Source organism: Fringilla coelebs (genome assembly GCF_963513975.1).
Source record: "Fringilla coelebs genome assembly, chromosome: 1".
Taxonomy (NCBI): Eukaryota; Metazoa; Chordata; class Aves; order Passeriformes; family Fringillidae; genus Fringilla; species Fringilla coelebs.
Window position 1 is genome coordinate 35,843,334 of NC_140028.1, and position 22,415 is coordinate 35,865,748.

The following is a 22,415-nucleotide window of genomic DNA, read 5'->3' on the forward strand; positions in this document are numbered from 1 at the left end:
TTAACTTAGGAACCTGAGTAACATTCTATTGAGCTGTGTCAAATGGTTCTTCCTCTTTTTTTTGTCTGGACAACATTTTCTACCCCCTCACTTGTGGCAGCTGTTTCAGTACTATGGGGAAAAAAAGGAAACTGAATGGCATTTTAGTGGGTTAATGGAAGACTGGGTCTGGCAAAGTATAAAACTGCATTCAGAAATATTGCATCTAAGGGAACTGTAGCCTTCCTAATGATAACCCAGGTGTGGAGCTTTTTTTTTTTTTTTTTTGTCTCGCTTTCCCTGAGAAATTCAGAGCAAACAGCAGAAGATTCTGCTTATTCTTATGGGCCACTACACTTAAAAATTACGCACTAAGCATTTTTTGACCCACTGACCCTGTGAGATTTCTCATGCATGCACTGCAGGTAAACAGAAAGGCTGAAAAATAGACCTGTGTAAAGAGAGCTGAGACCTCTGAAAATGTGGTCACTGACAGTTTCACACCACCACTGTTCAGAGGAATCTCTTCTCCTACAGGTGGCCAGGTGGTGTGTCAAAGATTAACTCAGATCTCCAGACAGGATTAGCAGAGATGGCTAGGTGTGGGAGACCCTCTCCTCACTGCAGCAGACAAGCGGCTTGTGCAACACTGTGTGAGCATGGCTGCTGGAGACATCAGGAAAATGGTGGCATCACTTTCTGCATTCACTAGTTGGTGCTTGGATTTAAATCAACTTCATTTCTATTTAGGAAGCACACAGGGATGGTTTGAGGAAAAATGGAGACCTACCTTTAGGTCCTCTGCACAGAGATGTTTAATGCGGCAATGGATTTATTTGGTTGGAGCTGTGGAATCCCAGCGCACTGCACGTGTCCTGGAGCACAGTGATGCCTAAGCAGATTTACTCAGGGGTTATGGAAAGGGCCTAGACAGAGCTTGGCTGTGTCCCTTAACCATTGCTCTTCTCATCCATTTTTTCAGGTCTCAGGGAGATGGAAAGCCAACCACAAGACAGAAGATGACAGCCATGGCACAAGACAGTGCAACAGGAATGATCATACAGCCTGACCTACACGTAGTTTCTTCCAAGTTTATTCACACAGGATGATGGTGAGAGTTTTTGAAGATTTAGGCATGTTAAGTACATATTTTTTGCTTTATTCTCCTTTTAACTGCTGAGAAAACCCGCACTGGTATGGAAAGAGGCATGGCAAATGAGGGGATGGACCAACTACTGTACCTACTATAAATCCCAATCAGCAATCCTGCAGGCTCTACTTATGAAGTGAGTGAGTTTTTCATTTGGTACTCTAGATAAAACTATACCTGCTGGTAAACTATTTTCACCAGCACTACATGTGCACTTGTTCATACTTGCTCCCCAAAGCTAATCTAATCAATGTAAATGGACTGAGTGACTGATCACAAGGGCCAGGTTTTGGGTTGTGTTTACCTGCACAGAGCTCAGAGAATAGAGATTTAAATGCTGCTCTCAGACAAGCTTTATTTTTGTTATTTGCATTTCAGCACAATCTAAACTAACAGATCCATCACAGAGGGTTTGAGTAGCACAGCAGTAACAGGAGCCACAAGAACAAGCCTCCCAGATTTCACACAAAGGTCCAACCACCACTGGGCACCCACAATTACAGTGTTTCCCCAACTCCTCACAGAAATACCAGTACAGAGTAATTTAGTGAGATAATACATGAAAAACCCCACATGGCTCTTCAGTTGTGAATAAAACTACCACTGCCCAGGAGGCAGGATGTGACACCCTGTCACACCATCACTATTTGAATGACAGCATTCTGGGGCAACTTGAGCTCTCTTGATTTTTCCTCAGAAAATCCCTTCTAGTGACTAATAATTGGTAGTGGAGACTGATGTCCATGAGACAGATTTTCACATGTAGCTGATGTCTGTGGGAGAGATTTCACAACCAATTTAAGGCAGTTGAAGACCTTGGTGAGGAAAACAGAAATGTCCCCTCTTACAGCACCATTTGCTTATGTTGGGTATAACATAAACCTCTTTGTCTCATCTGTAAAATATGGGTATCAAAGGGGGTATGAGGTTTATTTTATAAACCATCAGGGGCTGCAGGTTACCTGGTATAGGAAGTTAAGTGTGAGTTTCTGTCAGTTGACAATGCAGCCTGCCAATAACTGCCATACTGGCATAAAAGGAAGACAAAAAGTGTGCTGGAAGAAGTTATCCTACTTCCCAAAGCATTCCCATTCCCATTCCCAGAGCATCACTGCTCTGCTGCAGTGATGAAATCACATGCTGCTCAGTTCTCCAGACAGTATATTCCCCCCTAACACAGCAGGACTGCCATGAATTAGGCTCCTGGACAAAAAGATTGTCTCTTCAGGAATCTCTATTGCTACCACAGACTGGAGAAAGACAGGAGTGGAAAGACAAAACAGGCCAAAAGTTTATACAGAACCATAGAATGGCTTGGGCTGGAAGAGATCTTAAAGATCTATTTCTGACCTCCCTGTCATGGGCAGGAACATCTTTCACTAGACTAGGTTCAGAGCCTCATCCAGCCTGACTTTGAACAACAGGGTTAGATAAAAGGTTTTGACAATTTTTTTTCTTTCTAAATATGTCAGCTTTGCACAATATAATGAAATGAATCCCTTGCTATTACAACGTCAGCCTTCATGACAGAGGTACTTGTGGGCAATTTCAGCAGAGGGGAAGGTTCAGAAGGACATGGAAATCACACGTGTATCACACAGTGGCAGTGCAGCCCTTTGGCTGCCAAACCCACTCTGATGCTAAAAACAACCAGTATCCATCCACCTGCTTTAAGAGCCCTGAAATGGATCTAGTCTCAATATCCAGTACACATCTGTCCTCAGATGCTAGGGCAGCACCAGTTTGATCAGACAAATACACAAATACAAAGGTGCAAGCATAGAGCCTCCTACTTCAACAGGGTGACTGAAAAGTGCTCCCTCCCCAGCAGAAAGAAAGATGCACACCAGAAGTCACAGGGCTCTTCTCTCATTTGTCTGGTGCTGTGGTAGCAGCATGAATCAGATGCTGAAAGAGTCCACCATGAAGCAGAATCTGATTTAAACAAACTGTACACACAACCACGTGGACTTTTTAAATAAAGGAAAATAATATTAAGATGTTAGTTTTCTTTCTCCCTGCCCCACTTCCCTTTCTCAGTTGACAGCCAACCAGCTGGTTAACTGCTCAGAGGGGCACGCTCACTCCCACATTTAACCAGTGCTCCCCGTGGGGCACTGTGCAGCCAAATGCTTCACCACCTCTTTTTAATATTGAACCACAGCACACAGCCACTTCCTCAAGCTGGTGGCTGCACTCTGAGGGACAGCACCTGCAGGAGCTCAGCAGAAGCAATTGATGCTCAGCAGAAGCAATTGATTCACAGCAAAGCAAGATACACTTGAGAGCTTCCTTCCACAGAACACAGCAGGAAAGGGGGGATGTTGCCTCCAGACAGACAGAATGACCATGATGGATGCTGGATTGCTATTATATGGTTCCTGTTGAGTGTGTGACCGTGCTTTACTTTAGTTCTGCTCCTCCAATGAACACCTCATATAGAGCATAAAAGGAAAGATAAATATATGACAATTATAGAGATTATAAGAGGAAAGATAAATATATGACACCATCTGTCAGAATTTTAACCCAAACCAAATTTCCAAGCAGTCTTTTACAGACAGCTATGAAGGGTGCAGATTTTTCTTAATCTAACAATGAAAAAGCACCCCAGTTCAACAGCCTTCTTAGCAAAGCCAGATGGTAAAAAGATGATAAAGCAGAACAGAATACAGTAAGCTGACATTTTCTGCAGGGGACTTCCCCTCCCTAATTAAAAATGACCTTCATTATTTCTTAGCTAGCATGACTTTTTAAAACAAAACATGGATAATTTAAATAGAAGCATGATTTGCAAAATGGCTTGACATATCCCTTAGAACACTTTTCTACCTTTGACCACCTCTGTAGCACTAAAAAGCCTTCAGTAATGCAAGAAATTTCCTCCAACTTTTATGCAAGTTAATGTCACTGACAACTGAGCAAGAAAGAAACCACAGTCAAGTCCTCACTTCAAAGCAGTGTTTAGTTAAAGATGAATTACGTGACCTTTTGGCAGTGTACAATGGAACCCAAAGTGTGTCAAAGTTACCCAAATTCTTCCATGCTCTAAACAAATTCAGCCCCGTATCTATGAGAAACTACGTCTGTGTTACAATAGACCACACTTTCCAAAACATGTTTGAGCTAGTAAAGTTTCATGGAAGCCTCAAAGAGAGCAGATAAGTCTTCTTCTGTTTGGGGACGTGGTGATAGTTTAGTCACTCTCTCCTGCAAGATGAAAAAAAAACTGGATTATAAATGGATACCAATAAAATCAATCAAACAGTAGGTGAACTATGTGTCTCTGTACTAACAGCCTTCACAGAGAATAACAAAGTTTTGCAAAATAAGTAATCAAGTAATTAAATTGAAGCATCATCAACTCTACAGTACTTTCAAGAATATATAAGTTAAAATTCTCTGTAATTAAATACACAGAAGCAAGATCAGAACGCTGTTCAGTTTCTGAGTAAAGCACAGCAAACATGGGCCTTCTCCATTGCAGATGTGTGTACACTGGAGGACATTATCCTGAGAATATAGTCCATTTTAAATTTAATTTGCCAGCACTGAACTAGGAGTTAGAGTTTTAGGGACCAAGATTTTCAAAATACTACCTCTCAAGGCCCAGGAGCTGCTGTAAATGGGGAGAATAAACAGCACCTGTAAGTCAGACTCTGAAAAAGAGACACAGCAAAGGAAAAGTATGAAACTGCTTAATAAACAGCCCCACACCTCAAAGTCAGAATACAAAGGAATTGTAGTTGGTCTTCATTTGGACACTGATTCAACAGAACGTTCAGGTGCTAAAGCCCCAGCGACTGCAATGAAACTCAGGTATGTGCTTTAGTGCTCTGCTTGACAAAATAAGCACCAAGGCAGGGGCTGCAATTCAGAAAAGCTCTGTGCTACTGAGGATGAGGAGCTGCATTAGTGTAGGTACCCAGTTACTGCAGGAACAGTCAGCTGAAAGAGCCCAACACCAGTGTACTCATACTGGTTATGATTAGAACTTTGATGTTTTCAACAACCAATGTTTTTAACTTTTACTGAAATACTAGGGAGAGTTAGAGATGTCTGCAAAGACAGAGTCCAGGCCCACACTGGGAACACATTATCTTTAGATGAGCTGTTTTGGCAAGAAAGAGTTTTTTCTGCTGCAACCTGTTTCAACATCTCCCTTGTGGAAGATCCTGCCCTCGAGCTTTACAGTTCCCCCTTTTTTCACATGTGGACAGTGGATATCATTTGCTGAGGTCCTTGCCTGAGGCACGGAGAGGGATGCAGGGGAAGGGGCTCCCCAGTGCCCTGCCTGGGCAGGAGGCTCAGCTGGGAGCAGAGCTCACCCTGTGCCCAGGGCGATGCCGCAGCACCGGGCTGCAGCTTCCCCCAGCCCACAGGATGTGACTGTGGCAGGCTGGATGTGGTCACACAGCAAGCCAGGTCACCACACTGCAAAATCTATGTGAAACAGTGGTGAGAAGTCAGCTGTGAGGTATTCACAGCTCATAATCATGGTTAGCATGGCTTGTGAGGAGTCTGAAAAGGGCAGCTCTGAGTGCATAATTTTACCTACAGAAGAAACTTTACTGGTGCATAAGTAGCAATCAAAAGATACCTCTCTCCCCATTGCTGACACCAGTGCTGCTACACACAGAGATCCAGCCAAAGAGAAGACTAAGATTCTTCTATTCAGCTTTGAAACCAAATGGAAAATTCAAACAGCTCTGGGGCAATAGTGTGTTGTTTTTTTCAGACTCATAATATGCAAAATATAACAACACAGTGCTCAAGTATTCATAAATTCATCATATTAGGACTGTCTGGGCCAAAGCCAGTTTTGCAGCTCTGTGCACTGAGATGTCCGGATTTATCTATAAAATCCCACTGGGTGACAGGAGCCAGCCAGCCTGACAGCCTGACAGACTGGAGCATTTCCCAGCTCTGTCGACAGAAGGCTGCAAACGGGTGTTCCTCCGTATGCCTGGACACAGAGGCACCATCACTACCTCTGCACAAGCCTGCTGGTATTTGGAGGCCCTGGCTCCCTCAGTCTGACTCAGAGCATTCTGGTCCCCTGCCAAACCCAGCAGCTCCGGACTCATCACCGGCTCAGCCCCACTCTAGCTGCCTCTGGGACATCAGCAGGGGGTGGGTGGACAGAGAACAGCCCTTCCACGATCTCTTATTTTCAGTGCCCCCATCTCCTCTCAAACACCACCACCCAGCCAGCTTGAACTCTGAGACAGCGTTTTCTTTGCTAGAACAACTGCTGTCTGTAAACAAGATCAATTTCAACAGCCTCACTTAGGAAGGGAAAAAAAATTCTGTTTTAACTTCAACATCTGTCCCAACAGAGCTCCCACCCCAAATCCCAACAGTCAGATTACATTTTTCCCTCCAGTCTGCACTTCACGGCATGGAATATACTGGGCAAATCTTTTTGTGCTATCACCACTGCACCACATCACTTTCCTGATGTGAATGGGCCATTGCTGTATTACAAAGCAAACCTACTGCAAGATGAAAAGCAAAAAAAATTATACCAAAAAAAACCTGTATGGATTAACCCGTGGTTACTAACAGATTGTTAAGGAACACTGATACATTTGCATCATGTTACATCTCATACAAAAAAATAAGGGCTGAGAAACTATTAGATCATCTCATTTTACACAGTACAATGAATCACCAATGCCATAAGAAGACAGAAAAACCCTTCAACATCTTTTGGTGAAGAACCCTTCCCCAGCTAACCAAAACTTGCATTCAATGTTTGTTTTAAAGAAATATGTTTATCAAAACAAACCCTCCAAATGCCCCATAACAATGCAAGTGCATAACCTACTTCATGGGTGCTCAGAGACCTTAGCTTTCTTCCTGGCTTTGTCACTGCTCTGCTGTGTGTGATCCTAAATAGTTGCACCTTTGTGTCACTTTCTCAGGTAAAAAATACGAATATTAATATTTACTGATAATGTAACTGTTCCAAGGTACTCTGAGATTTATGAGTGAGAAGAACTATACAGGATCTGCTGTAAAAAGTGAATAACCTTTTGGCCTAAAAAATTTTCACTTTCTTCATAATATATATTTCCCTTGCAACTTGGTGGGAACAAATCCTAGGTCCACAGCATATGAATCAAACTGTCTTTTTACAAAGAAGACTCTGGATTTTGCTTTAAGAGTGGTGTGTTGCTTTTTGCAGTGTGGGCACTGAAACAATAAAGGGTATTACAAGTTTAATCTATATCATCCCAGGGGACCTTATTTCAAATTCTGATGGGGGTCAATGGAACAAAAAAGCCATCTGCGAAGAAAAATGCAACTTCTCAATATGGAAAGTTTAATGCAAAGTGAGTTTGATCATTCTTACCAGATAGCACTTGGTATTAAGGCTTTATCTATAGACCACCTGCACACATAATTAAGAGAGGTAGTTATGAAAAAGCAGTATCTACTACAAATATCACAGGCCTATGAAAAACATCCTCTTTTTAAAAACTGTAACATTAAAAAAAAACCAAACCAAACACTTAGCCCTTTTTTTCTCTCTCCATGTGAAAACTGTCCTCAGATGCTAGTGCAGCATGCACTCCATCCCACTGAAAAGAAAAACCCTAGCTGTGGAGTGAAACAATATACAGTTGGCTATCCATAATTTTCTCCATTTAAATAGTTTTCATGCAGGAATAGAAATAAAACTCGCTGGAAAAGAAGCACTTCTGTTTTTTTCCAAAATCTGTTCTATTTTATTTGACAAGAAAAACTGTTTTGCTCTCTGTCTTACCTGAGGCAGAGTGCCTTTGACTAATGCAGGGATGTCTGCTTTGGAATAACCAATTGCAGCCAAGCCATCATCAACATTCAGATCAAATAGGAATTTCCGGAGTGTGTCTGCCAAAATAAGCCCAGCATCTTTGATTCTGGCAGTGCGGATGTCAGCTCCTAAAATAAGACATAATGCCTTGACTGTAGGGTGGAGAGAGCAGAGGAAGCTTGTCCTGGACTTAATTTAATCATAATATCAGCTGAATACATATCCATACATAACAGCCACTGCCCTAAAAGCAACATAAAGTAAAAAGAGGAATCAGTGCTCATTTTACAGTTGGAATGGTTTGTGAAAGGTGAAATAAAACAAGATCAGAGGCACGGTAACTGCTGCCAGAAAGACTAACTGCCACATGAGGTTAACTTCCTTTCCCTCTGTGCTTACAGGGAGAAGCACTTTTTAGTCTGACTAACTGCTGGGAGGAAAGGGGCTAAAGCATGAACATCAGTGGTATTTATTTGTATGGAGAGGGTGCCAAATGCTAACTTCATTTCAAGGCCTTGAGTTTGCTGACATCTAGAGGACTGTTCTGTTCAATTACACATTGACAGCGAGGACGACAGCATGTGGGCTGAAAAAGGCAGGAGACAGCAGGGCAGTGTTCAGCACGTTGAGTAAATTCTAAATTTACTGCTGTTTGAATAAGTGCTGACTTGTGTAGGGTACTGTAAAACGGAAGAGGAGGAACTGATCTCTTTGAAACATCTACTGAACAGTAATGAAAACACCAATACAAAACGAAAGATTACAAATATTTCTTAGAGAATGGCTCATGTTCCCTTCTTCAATGAATGTTCAGGACTTACTCAGAAGTAATAACAAAAGTATGTCCAAACAGGAGACCCAAGTTCCTCCATGTGATTTCCTTCGAAGCAACCCGAGCTGAATTGGTTCTCTGTGTAACCCCAGTGATGTTACACCAGAACTATGTTAGGTCCAAGTGCTACACTGAGAGATGAGTAAGAGCAATACATAGCTTCCAATATATAGGAAAAATATCTTCTGTGATCCTCACACAGCTCAGTGTAACATTCAAAGGGAGTTAAGTGAATAGGAGACCTACAAGCTCACTTGAAGAGCTCAGATATTCAGGTAGAAAGGCTGGCAGTAATGTAGTAAATAATGTCTGGAAAAAACTGATAAATAAGATATGAGAGAGTCTTGTACACAGTTTTGTGCTATTGGGGCTATGCCATGAAGTCTGATTTTATCCTGGGTTTTGCTGTGCAGGGGTAACTAAGACATTAACCCACTATCTTCAGATAGTAAGGTAAGAGGGAAAGGGAGGAGGATAAAATATAACAGAAAATGTGATTGGCAGTTTTAAAATATTGCTATAGCTCTAGTACTTTCTTTTTGCTCAACCTAAAAGATACATCAGTCTTTAACTGCTCTTAGAAAATCTCTGGCCACATGCACACCTATTTCAACTGTTTAAGAATTCAGCCAGGGAGGTATTAAGCTTTTTCTGGCTGTACCCAAATTCACAGCTGTACATACACACAACATAACTATTTAGTAATCTGCTTCATGTCATAAAATACCTTCTTAGTCATTGCATTTGGCAACATGACAGATTTGAATCAGCTACTGCAGTCAGTTGGACTCTGGAGTGGACTCAGAAGTAAACACCCCAGATGGGAATTAATAAATTCAATCCCACGTGACATGTTTTCTGCAGAACCCCTTTCCAGCACGGCACACAATGATGTAGTTAAAATTTCTACTGAGAAAATTAACAGAACTTTTAGAGACAGAATTTATGGCAGGAGTTAATACCACAAAACCTAAGGGAACAGCTTTTCAGTCACTTGTTTTAAAACAAGAACTGGAGCTGAAAATTTCTGATATGCTGTGCTGACCAGTTATCCAGACACATTTTGTTCAACTAATTTTAGTTGTGTGTAATTGCTGTAGGAACACAGATATTTATTAGCTTAGTAAATGACTCCAGCCAAGTTTGTGTTTTGGTTTTGACCAGGACAGCAAAAATTAGAGGAAGCCTGAACAACCTCACAGACTGTTTATGAAACAAACAGAACTTTCACCCAATTTAGTTTTTCTGACCATGTTGCTTTGCACCCTCTAAAAACTACTATGAAATATATATATATATATAATATATAAAATACTAGAAAAGAAGATAGCATATATAAAATATTTATATTATATATAAAATATCTATATTAAAGTCCCATTCTTCTTGAGATCTCCAATACTTTGAGATTACTTACACAAGCAAGTCATACATGTGACTGGACTGCTGTGACTTGATACAGAAGGCTGACCATACAAGGGACTGAACACAAATTTTCCAAATACCAGGAGAGTTGACCTAACCACTTTTCCTCCACTCCCTGCACTGCTGTGCATGTGGCTGTGACTGCTCCTTAGCCAGCATGGGTATTAGCAGCAGCGTAGCCACAATGCAAACTTAGTGCAGGCAAAGCCCCTGACCTTAGACAAATAAATTAGCTCAGTGCAGAGCCATGCTGTCCCAGCTAGACTGCTAACAGCTCTGAGACCACATCACTGGAAGCTAGTTTATTACACACAGTCATGCTGGAAGTATAATAAAGAGCTATCCTTTCTCTTAGGACACCCTTTGGTGATGGGCTGCATCACATAACAAGGCACTGTCTGACAAAATAACCTTTAAATGAGCTGTCAGCTTGCAGCATTCACTTTTATTCTGCTAAAAAGCAGAAAAGGCCATTTTGTTCATTAATCTCTTTTTAGCCATTACATATATGTCCACAGAAGAGCTACTCCAGGAAAAGCTTTCCCTTGGCATCAGCCACTGAGAAATTCCAACACCTCCAAACATGTTAGGCCTACATTAGAAAGACCAAAACCCACAGCTGTGTGCCATGGAAAAAAGTGCAGGAGTGATTCAAAATATCATTGTTCTAAATCACTGCCACAGCAGGGAATTTGTTAGGGAAAATACTTCCTTTTAGCCAACAAATGCCCCTGAGTACTGGTTCACTTTATGGTAACTACTCTTCATAAAGTGACAAGAATTGTGCCAATCACAGCTACTCTTGTTTGATTTACAACAGACCTCCAGTTAATTTCAGCTGTCCACTTTTCTAGCCAAGAATCAGATTTATCCAGCTTGCTCCTCTAATCCCATCATACAATATCAAAACTCAGCATTATTCTATTTAATTTGCATGACATCTAATTCCAGAATCTTTTTTTCTAAACTTAAACCTCTCCCAACAACCAATGACAATTGCTTGCACACAGTGTTTTTCAATCCCAAAATGTAATTTTGGAAAGAATTCCATTTGTACAGGAGAACTGTACCCACAGAGGTTCCTACCTAGAATCTCTGCAGCTTCTAAATGCCGTTCAGGATGTATCTGTGCTGTGAAAGCAAACACTGCTGGGGATGTTAGCACCACAGAAAGGCCATGAGGCTGGGGAAAAAAAAAAAAAAAAAGAAAAAAGAAGAAAACACATCAACAAGACATGTACTTTTAACTTCAACAGACTTTAATTCTCATTAATGACAGATAACAGATATTTCAAATGTATATTAAAAACCCCCAAAAGAAACAAGTTTTACCACTAAAGAGTGATCCACATTATAATCCTTTGGTTTATAAGTTTTCACCAAACCAGAAATAGGGTAAGACATTCCATGGCTGGAACAGAGAGCAGAGAGAGAGAGTGGTTAGGGCAGCTCTCCCAGTATTTGGAAAATTTGTGTTCAGTCCCTTCTGTGGTCAGTTTTCAGTGTGCAAGTCTCTTCAGTACAGATACTCAGAGGGTGTATGATGTGGATATTAGGTACAGACAGCCCTCATCCCTCTGCACCTCAGGGACCTAGCTGTAAAACTCAGTACCTCCTTACTTTGTGAGGGTGAAGTTCTATTACTTCACTGACTGAACTGAAAGATGCTCAGTTCCTAAAGTAATGTAAATATGCCAAAAATATCATAGTCCGCATACCTGTGTGTTCACACTGTCTGAGAAAAAGAAAGTTTAATTTTAAGATATAATTATAAAAGTAGACTTGCTCAAAGAAAAGGAATGAAAGGAAGGTCTCTGAAGAGAATGACTGCTAATAACTTCTGCACACGATTCACTTCTAGGCTTTGCTTCTGTGATATTTTCATCCAAATGAAACTATATTGCCTTGCAATATTAATTACAGCTCATTTCAGACTGCTGATTGCTTATCCCACAGACAAACTTACAGATAATTGCATCAGTACAGGAAAAACTCAAATTACATCATTGCTGTGTCACAGCAGAACAGCTGGCATGGAATCTAACATTTTAAATGTCATTGAAGTTTTTTACTCTTGTTTTTGCTACCAAGATAGGTAAAGAAGGCTGCGTTTTGTCATTTTCATGTGACTGGTTTTGAGTATGACAACCCAAGAATACACAATCCTTATACACATAAATGACAAGAGCCCATCAGTTTGTCACAACACACAGGTCCTTCAGCATCACAGGCCAGGCTACAGTCCCTTACACTACATTCAGCAACAAGGGTAGCAACATCTTTGACAATCTGAAACAAACACTAGCTGTAAGCTGACCTCAGATGGGGTTACTATTTCTCTGTACTCACCAGAGATGGACACCAGCATTGCCAAAGCCAATACCAGCAAAAGCACTTGCCAGGTGCATGTTGGCTCTTGCTTCAAGGTCCTCGGGGTTTCTGATGGCTCTGTGCACCATGGAGGCAAATGGTACCAATGAATTCACAAAGAGAGTGGTGATTCAGGAGGGAGAAGGGAGAGAGGGCTTCTTTATGGACAGATACACAACAAATCTAAAAGATAAGCTGAGATAAAAATGGTGGAAATGGAATCAAGTCACGCTTCAGTAAAAGAACAATCCTGCATCTGGATCACTTATGTAGCTCATACGGGTTCAGTGAAGGGCAAGCTTCCTTTCACTTTTCCAAAAAACAAATAAATAGAGTGAATTAAACCATGTTCAATTCAGTGGTGAATTAAAAAAAAAAAATCCTGTTAAAATCTTTGGTAAATTCTGTGTATGGCTCCAGGATCACTCCAGCTTTCTCACCATCTCATTAGGTGGTGCTCTAGACCCCACCACCTGTGTGGGAAGAAGACAGGATTCCCTGCCTTACTATGCCTCAGGATCCTTGTGCAGTTTGACAGTAAGGAGAAAATGTCTCATGAACAGATTCCAAAGGAACAAAACCCAACTATTTTGACTCACTAGGTACTGTGAAAAGATTTTTCAAAAAAAACCCCGCACTGATCTTTAATGGAAGTGCAAATGGAATGCAAAAGCTGTAAAGAGGCTAAAACTTTATTGACAGAGATCAACACTGACTCCCAGATAAGGCAATACCTATTCTAAACTGAAGGTCTTCTAAGAATGAGCAGGCTTGCAATAAATGCATACTTTTGCACATTCATAAGTGCATGTTATTACCTTCTTGATGGATGTGCAACTATCTTAATTTACAGTGAAGGCCACAGAAGTAACACCAGCAGTATTTTATTGTTTGTTACATATACCACTTACACTGTCATATAAAGGAGGTTCTTGAAAAAAATATGTAAATGCTGCTCCCATATTAACTGAACAGCCTGAAATACCTTTAACTGAGGAATTCAAGAATAGATTCACAAAGGCATTAAAAAGCTACCTCCTCAAGACAAACTACCAATTTTATCTGAAATTTCGAATTATACCTCAAAACTATTTTGCTTTATTTAATAAAAATCTAGGGCAGAAAACAAAAGCTTAATGTTGCAGCTTGCCTCATTCTAGCCTCAAATTTCCATTCTTGCAGGCACCCCTTTTGGGGCACTGTGTAGCCAGCACCCTGCAGGGGCGATGGCTGTTAAGTGTGTTACCTTTTCAGGTACTTAGCGACAATTCTCAGAGCGTGCAGAGCCCAGACGTCGCTGATGGGGTTGCTGCCTTGGTAGGCTGGGCGCTCGACGGGGTTGGAGGGGCAGGGGCTGCGCTGGTTGTAAGGGAGAGCAGTGTACGACTCCAGGGCATGGCTAACAGAAAGACGGAGAAATCAATTACTTAAGGGGGAGAGCTCCCTTTCACTGCCCTGCTATCCTTTGAATGCAGGCTCTTTTTTATTTCTGGTGTCCAGTGGTTGCTGAAACAAGAAATATAATCTCACAGACAGTGGAAGAATGCTGGGCCAGCAGCTCCAGAGCACTTCCTCTCCAACACACACACAGAAGGCAATCTAAACACAGTCCCTTTCTATCAACTCACACCTGCTGAAAGCCTGGTTGGATGCACCAGCACCTGTAGTGTTTTTCCCTGAAGAGGGCTGTGCATGTGCAATAAGTGCTTTTCCTTTCTATAGGATAGGAACCATAAGAGACTTTAGCACTGGAAACTTCCTACTTTTCTTTTAGAAGTACTGACCTTAAAAAAATTATGGGTGAAATTTAAGCTAAGTGGAACTGTCAATAGTCTCACTCATGAATCTGACCACACAAAAAAGGGGCACTGCCTATATGGCTCTAGTAAGATGAACAAAACTACAGACAAACCATTTTCATTGATGAACAAATGCCTTTTTTCCATTACAGACATTGCAGGCCAGGGTCCTTCACCACGCTTGAGAAGTCACAGTTTCATTACATACCTAATACTTTAATATACATAGCACCCAGAAGCAAAGTAAGCTCTGACTCTTCAAAAAGAAATGTCAATGTATTTTGTACAGTTAAGCTGTTGGTTTGAGATTAATAAAATTTTGTGCCAAGTGCAAAGCAAACTCTGAGATTGGTTCTGAAGATGACCATAGCTGGGTGAAAACCTGCTAGTATCTCACAAGCTTGACGAATATTTATTGACACATCATGGCTTTTGTTACAAAATTCTTATTCTCTATTCCCTGCCATGTCTGTGATTCATGATAAATGCTATTACAATTGTGATTAATCATCTATCTCCACAATCCCTTAATAAGGGACCCCTGGACTCTCTTCCCTGACAACAGCTATTCTGGAAGCAAACAATTTCTCCAGCATTGCAAAACCATTCAAATTTCTGCAAATGCAGGATTTATTTCCATACATTCTGAGGGAGGTAGTAAAACTAAGGAAGAGGAAAGTCTGACAGAGCTTAGCTAAACAAGAACAGCAAACAGAGAAAAAAAGATCATCCTCTTGTGCTCTCAAAATATATTTTTTCTACAAGCACCATAGTAAAAATACAACATTTAAATAAATTCAAGTAGCAGCCTATGCAGAAAACTCACCAAAGCACATCAAAGCCACTGTTGGCCACTATTCGTTCAGGCATAGACAGTGTGTGCAAAGGATCAATGATGCCTAACGTGGGCTTAATGGCTCTTGAAGCAATACCTGCAATGTGCAAAGGGAGGAAAATCAGTTAAAGATGTGTTGCCACAAAATAGGACAAGATAAGCATAATGTTCAAAACATGACAATAAGGAGGGAAAAAATATTTGAAACTATGAACATGAAAGCAAAGAGAGAGAGGGGAGGGTCGAGAGTATTTATAAATGTAAACTGATGATGAAGTCTCTCTAAAAGAGTTACATGACTTGAGAGTTTTGCTTGAAGTGGATTATACCAGACAACATTCTCTCTTGGTTTGCAAACCCTCCCTGAGCAGCCTTGCAAAATGCCTGTGGCATCTGCAGCATTCTTAGATTTGTATCTTCTGTGGACAGGCAGAAGGCAAAACTGGTTTGTACCTGCAATCAATTGTTATTGGCAATTGCTGTCTGCAGCATCTGTAATAACCACACCGCAAAGATTTAGCTCTGAGAGAGACAGACAGACAGACTGATTGACTACATATAGACTAGAAAACTCTTGAGCTATTGTCAAACCTCCTTTGCACACCCATCTGGGTCCCAAGTTCTGCAGACTGTGTGGTGTATAAAATCCACATGCTTAGAAGCAAAACCTTAAACAGCTGTGAAGCTCAAGATGACATTTTAGCCTTCATCTTTATTTGCCAGGGATGAAAAGGCCAAAGGAAGACAGTGTCCCTCACTTGCACAGCATCCCAGGCCTGAGGTTTCCAAAGTCAGGAAAAGGAACATTTGGTTGCAATTACACAACAAAGAAACAGAAGTCTTAAAAGTAGAAAGAAAATACAGAGGAAATAAGGAACAGTTGGTTGACCCTGAATATAAGTAGAAATTTCCTTTGCAATTAACATTTTCTGCCATTTAAGGACTTGAAAGATTTTAGTTTCCTGTTTTGCCTTCAAACTATAATCCACTGTATTCCATAGGTATTTCATTATGTTAATATGATATAAATTTAATTCAAGGAGGAAACCTTTAAGCTTTTAAAATTTGCCTGTGGCTGTTGAATCAAACAAAATGACACCTGAAATGACATGCAGTATCCTTTCCTTTCAAGGCAGGGAAATAACAAAGACATGGGAAAAGCAATTGTCTTGAATAACACACAGAAACCCCCGCAAAACAAACAAAATAACCCCAAAACAAAGCACCAAAACCTCACCGGTTTTAACTTTTAGTTCTTTGAAGTCAAAAATGGCAACACCAGTGGTTTCACTTCCAGTGCCAGATGTAGTAGGAACTTAAAAGGAAGAATGGGGATAACAACAAATGATAAGAAATATACAATAATGCAATTCAAATAATAAAACCGCAATAGTACCACCACCCAAAATACAGGGCCCAGGAAATTTTGGAGGTATCCCTGATCCAAAGCCAACAGATCAAAGGGAAACTGCTACTTTGATCTCTTTTCTCAGTAGAGGAGTCTAGCTGAGCTAAACAAGACCAAATAAGGATAAAACCTCTGATTTTACCTCCACTGAATTAAACAGCAAATGACTACTGAATACAACAAGAGGAGAAGTTAGCCCAAAGGAAGCTGAAACAGCCACAGTAAAGTGATTTCAGTAGAAATATCAGGGAGTGTAGAATGACTCAGCTCTCCACACACTCTCCTCATGCTTTACCTGCAATAAGTGGCTTGAGGGGCACAGTGACTGGCTTCCCTTTCCCGATAGGAGCATTGACATAATCCAGGAATTCTGATGAAGGGCTGGCTGCATACAGGTTGGCAGCTTTGCAGGTGTCTATTACAGACCCACCTCCAACAGCAACATAGGCATCAAACTCCCCCTTTTTAGCAAATTGGATGGCATCCAGGAAACTTAGGACACAAGAAAGATTTTCCAATTAGTCAGGATAAAACCAGTACAAAGGGAAACTAACTATTAAGACCAGCATGCAGGCCACAACGAGGTGTTTAAAAAGCCATATGGAATCCTGTGAAGACCTAGGCACTACTTGGAGAAATGCACTGTCAGAAGCAAATTGTACCTTTGGTCTGTTGGCTCCACACGGACATTATCATATAATTGAAAGTTTATACCATATTTTGCCAAGGAATTCAATACTGCGTTTACAGGAGGGAGTTTGGAGAGGTTTTTATCTGTCATCAAACAAACTCTTCTAGCACCAAGATTCTGCAGGTCCTACAATAATGAATCAAAAAACCAAACAACCGGTATAAAATCATACACTTCACTATTTAAACACTAATCCAAATCAATGGAACCAGTTGATAATAATAAACCCCTGACTTAAAAATAGTTGGTGATTGCAAAAATTTTAAGACCATATCAGCTGAAGAAAAAGAGCATTAACCACACACATGTAGAATACAGAAATCAGAATAAAATTTAAAGCTGCCAAATTTATATCATTGAAGTCTTAAGATAGAAGAAAACTAAAGTTGTTGAACCACATGGGACAACTTTAAACTACAGTAAAACATAAAATATTTTTAAAAATATTTTTTCCTAAGTTCCTGTGAGAATAAAAAAGGCCTTTTCACAGAATGTCTTCATTAACTGCCTACCAAAGCACAGCATTAAAATATTGAAAATGTAATACTGGATATTTATTTATTGATGAAAAATCAAAATGAGGTGGCAAAAAGAAGAAAAACAATGCTACATCCTAACCTTTGCTAAGTTGTCACAATAGCTATGCAATACATATAAATTATTCTAGAGCAGTTTAAAGACAGGTTCTGTCTAATTTCATTTACTGTCTGACTATAATCTTACTTCCCAAATTTTCAAATAAAAAAGAGATCTATTAATGCTAGAAATGTCAAAAAGGGGAAAAATGATCACTAAAAAAAGGCAGTGATAAAAGCACACTGGAACAATGTACTCAGGTGAACCATCTCACATGCTGAAACAAAAATTCTACACTTACACAGGGCAAGCTGAGAGCTGAATAAATCTCAAGCTAATTTAATAGAAAGCCTCTGATTGAGTTAACGAGTTCTAGAAAGATGAAAGAGATCTTGAGAAAATCCTGGTGAGTCAGCAGGATTCAAAACTTTCTGAATTAAATGTAGTGTCAGAGAAAAACATTGTTGCATACTTGTAGCAAAGTATCAATGCTCCAATTATCCCCTGAGCTGCCTTTCATATACCACTGCACCACTGATGCACCAGGCTTCTGTTCTTCAACCAGCGGTAAGCTCCAACTTTTTTGTGCTGATACATTGGACCACACCATATATAAGCTTTACCTTATTAAGTGGATTGATAGCACTGGCAGCCATTCAGAAAATAACTTTTTACCAGCGATGGACCTACACCATAGCAGCTTACCATGCCAATCTCTTTTGTAACTCCTTCTCCATATCGGATGTTTGAAATGGCCATCTATAAAATAAAGAACATTTCTTTTTCTCAACAAAAATGGCATCTGACTCATTCAAAGTGAAATATAAATATTTGATAATGTAAATATTTGTTAAGGGCCATATTTGTCAAGAAGTATTGTCTGCATGACTTTTAAATGAAACATATTTTATTATTAAATCTACCTCAAATGCATAGTCTGTATTCCCCAGGGTGGGCCGTTCAGGAACTGGAATGGAAATAAAACAGTAGAATTAGGAAAAAATAAATTATTTCAATCTGTTTCTCAGCTCTAGAGTTGACAGATTCCTTTGCTTTTAGAATCACTAACATATTTCCACAGGTCATCTCAGCTTGTCTGGATAACAGTTACCCATTTCATCCCTTGCTGTTCATGAGATTAATGATCCGAGTACTTGATCTGACTCATACAATTCAACAAAACAAGTGAGATTTTGAAGTTCTTTCAAGAATTAACTATTTTTATAAAAACTAATGAATTAGCAGGAAGGTTGCATGAGAGTTTGCAGTCTACAAAGACCAGAACAGCACATAAAAAAGTAGAACTGAGTATGTGTAGAGCACTCAGGCTGCTACATACAAGCTGAGAAGTGCTAGAAATGCTTGGGGGCTACATGATAACCTTTGGAACAATGTTTAATACAAATTCATGAGACATCCTCTTTATGCACCTGGATAGAGAACACCTTATGTATGCATGGGAGCAATACTAACAGGTATTTACACTTCTTTTTACTTCTGCCTAGTCCTGAATGTGCAGGTGGAACAGAATTATTTGCTAGAAAATTACTGCATCCACCACTAATGATAAATAAGAATCAGTGTGTTACTATTAATTTTAATTAGAAGATATTTATAAGGACAGTATTTCAGTCATAGCTTATCTCTGCCATGTCATTTTTGCATGAATTATCACAAAACTCAATTTCTGGCATATTCTGATTTTGCCATAGAGTGAAGCAAACTGCATCAACTGAAATTGCCCATTCTTCTCCAAGAAAACACCAGGCAAAGCACTCTGCTCTTCCTGCTGCACTCATGCCTTACGTCTGCTATATTAATTGAAAATACACAATTTGGATTCCGATCCAATGAGTGAAACCATGATAATGAGGCTTACAGACACGCCGCGGTGCACTGAAGCACTGACCCACAACAGTAACAGATAGATGTATTAAAACCCTTTGTGTACTTTCTATTCAAGCACAGGCCAGCTGCTATCAGCTCTTTCATTGCCACCTCTTGCCAGGCTGTACATGTTTGACCTCTCCTGGAGCTGGAGTCTGCTGTACTTTCAGTCATTAATTTGACAGGCTAAGGACATGTCCAAACCATTTACTCTCTTGCTTTCTGATAGTATAATAGACACCCTGCTGTTACATTCTTGAACCAAACTTAACTTTCAGGGTGAATTTTACTGAGTTCAAAAATTGTACTATTTCCTTTAACACTGTCAAGAAACACAAAGAAGTTTGGGGTTTTTTTCAGCTATAGTCACTGTTCAATCAATTCCCACTATTTAGAGATTTACTGAACTGGTATCATCTTGCTACGTTATAGACTTGATTGCTGCCTAAAACTTTCAGAGAGGGTTCTTAACTCAGGCTTCAGTTTAGCAAGAGTTTAGTTTGAATTGACTGAGTAGGTCAACAAGCAGACAAGCAAAAGAATGAAATTCTATTTCTCAGCTGCACTATTGTCTTGCTGTATGGATGATCTTGGGCAAAACAAGTATCTGAACATATAAATAGCTTTTCCATATGTAAAATGACAATGTAAATTCTTTAGGAAGTGTTCTAACATGTGAAACCATGCTACTTAGAGTTACACATTACCAAAATTATGGCTCAAACCACTAATATTTAGTGCATCTGGAGACTTACCAACAGTCTGGAGACTGACAGATAATTATTCTCCGAGCCTCCCTACAGCCCATGCAAACAGAAGCTCCTCCTAGGGTGATTTGGGTAAGTCAGTGCAGCTTCCCTGCTCACAGTCCACAATCCTGACCTAAGTGAGCTGCGTTCTTGGGACTGACTGTAAAAAAAGCCAGTGGAGGTTTTATTCCCCAGACCAACACACACCTTTGTGAAAGGCTACTTTTTATCCACATCATTTCCTGTTTCTTTTCTGGTGCACCACGTGTGTATTCAAAAGCAGACCTAAAGTTGAGATGGTTCAGGTGATGACAGCCAGAGCAAAGTTCAGGTCAAAGAACTGGCCCCACGGTATGGGGAGGGAGGGGACAGGAGGCAGTAACTGTGGTTTATGTGGGAGCAGTGACTCTCTCCAACAATAACCACTAGCACTGTACGGCTCCAAAATAACAGGTTGTTTACCTTCTCCTTTAGATTGTTTTTTCCCAGCTGTTACCTGCACCCTCTGCCCAGGTTGCATGGATACCTGACAGCCCTCTGCAGGGCCATGGCCTCCAACAGATTTATTTTGGAGAAACAAATTAAGTCTTACCTTGGGAATAAGTGTGGCCGTGGCTCGGGCACCGACAACTAGTTAAAATGTTAAAAAAAGGTATGGTTAAAGGGGGAAAACTAAAGCAGAAACCCACAGCTTTACGTCTTAGAAGTCTCCTGTAAGCACCCCTTCCAAGGGCCTGCAGCTGAGCCCGCTGACGTGCAGCGGGACCGGGCACGGGAGGGTTCGCAGCGGCGGAGCGGCCGCCGCTTTTCGCTTCCCAGCCACGGCCCCGGCCCGCCGCCGGCCCCGGAGGGACCCCGGAGGGAGCCCGGAGTGACCCCGGGAAGGACCCCGGAGGGAGCCCGGCGGGAGCCCCGCGCCCCGTCCCGCCGCACTCACGCCGCCCGCTCCAGCTGCCGCAGCAGGCGGGACACCCGCGCCCGCCCCGCCGCCATCGCCCGGATCTGGGGACGGCCGAGAACGGGGCCCGGGACGGGGCCGGGCCGGCGGGAGCGCCTCCTCCCGGCACTGCGCCGCTGCCCGGCACACGGCTGTCCCAAACAGGGACTCCAGGGTCAGGGAAAAAGAAGTGGCCCATTCAGCACCCCCCGCGCACGGCCCTGAGGTCGGCGTTGTCAATACCCAACTCACGCCTGTTTTAAGGCAAGCAGGATCTGCTTGCTAAAACAAACAGCGCAGAATGCCAGTGAAGAGCGACTAAAATCTAATTAGGACTGAGTGCTTGTTGTGTATTTGTCACAGAAAAATATTGAAAGTAACGGAATTGCAAAGTGAAAATAATAAAAAAAAAACCCCTTGGTCCTGAAATTGGGTGAAATACTTTTCTGACTCTTCAGTCGTGCCCAGTGACAGGACAAGGAGGAATGGTCTAAACTAAAACACAAGAAGCTGCACCTCAGTATGAGGAATTTCTTCACACTGAGGGTGGCAGAGCACTGGAAAAGGCTGCCCAGTGTGGTCGTGGAGTCTCCTGTTGCCCTGTCCTTCTAAGTTCTTCTAAGCCTTCTGATGTTTACATTTTTGTAATGGAGTTTCTCACGCACTTTTCATGTAAATAACAATTGCTTTGCATTCCTTTCTGGAGGAGGAGAGAATTGATGGACTGTTGGTTTGACCAGTGTGGTTGGAGAGATGGCAATTTCATCCTCCAATCCGTGGTCACTCTTGAAGTTCTAGAAATATCCGAGTTCAGAAATAAACTGCCCCTTTTTTGCCTTGGACATCTCAGTGTGAGTGTCATGATTTTCATGTTGTATGGAGACATTCAAAACTCACCTAGACATGTTCCTCTGTCACCTGCTCTAGGCAGCCCTGCCTTCGCAGGGGCCTTGGACAAGATGATCTCCAGAGGTC

The 22,415-nt window shown here is 41.2% G+C and overlaps 1 protein-coding gene across 2 annotated transcripts; it reads right to left on the reverse strand.

Moving 5' to 3' along the window:
- Positions 1-1,504: 1,504 nt before the first annotated feature.
- Positions 1,505-21,541, reverse strand: ADHFE1 (alcohol dehydrogenase iron containing 1). Of its 2 annotated transcripts, XM_084201792.1 has the most exons (15): positions 21,441-21,541; positions 21,096-21,133; positions 18,791-18,834; positions 18,573-18,626; positions 17,263-17,417; positions 16,896-17,092; positions 16,430-16,507; positions 15,184-15,289; positions 13,805-13,957; positions 12,538-12,636; positions 11,521-11,599; positions 11,275-11,371; positions 7,902-8,059; positions 4,729-4,788; positions 1,505-4,339 (listed from the first exon to the last, which is right to left on the reverse strand). In XM_084201792.1, exons 1-14 carry the CDS (start codon positions 21,494-21,496, stop codon positions 4,732-4,734), a joined length of 1,371 nt encoding a protein of 456 aa, XP_084057918.1. In that variant the 5' UTR covers positions 21,497-21,541; the 3' UTR covers positions 1,505-4,339; positions 4,729-4,731. The 2 variants fall into 2 exon arrangements, with proteins under 2 accessions (XP_084057918.1, XP_084057917.1); XM_084201791.1 differs by lacking the exon at positions 4,729-4,788.
- Between the last annotated feature and the right edge of the window lie 874 nt (positions 21,542-22,415).

Excerpts from the sequence above, each read along its gene's own strand:
- ADHFE1 (XM_084201791.1), bottom strand. The coding sequence starts at position 21,496 with ATGGCGGCGGGGCGGGCGCGGGTGTCCCGCCTGCTGCGGCAGCTGGAG. Across the intron at positions 17,418-18,572 it reads TTACAAAAGAGATTGGCATG|GACCTGCAGAATCTTGGTGC; the intron begins GTAAGCTGCTAT and ends TCATTATTGTAG. Across the intron at positions 8,060-11,274 it reads AGAAGCTGCAGAGATTCTAG|GAGCTGACATCCGCACTGCC; the intron begins GTAGGAACCTCT and ends GTCTTATTTTAG.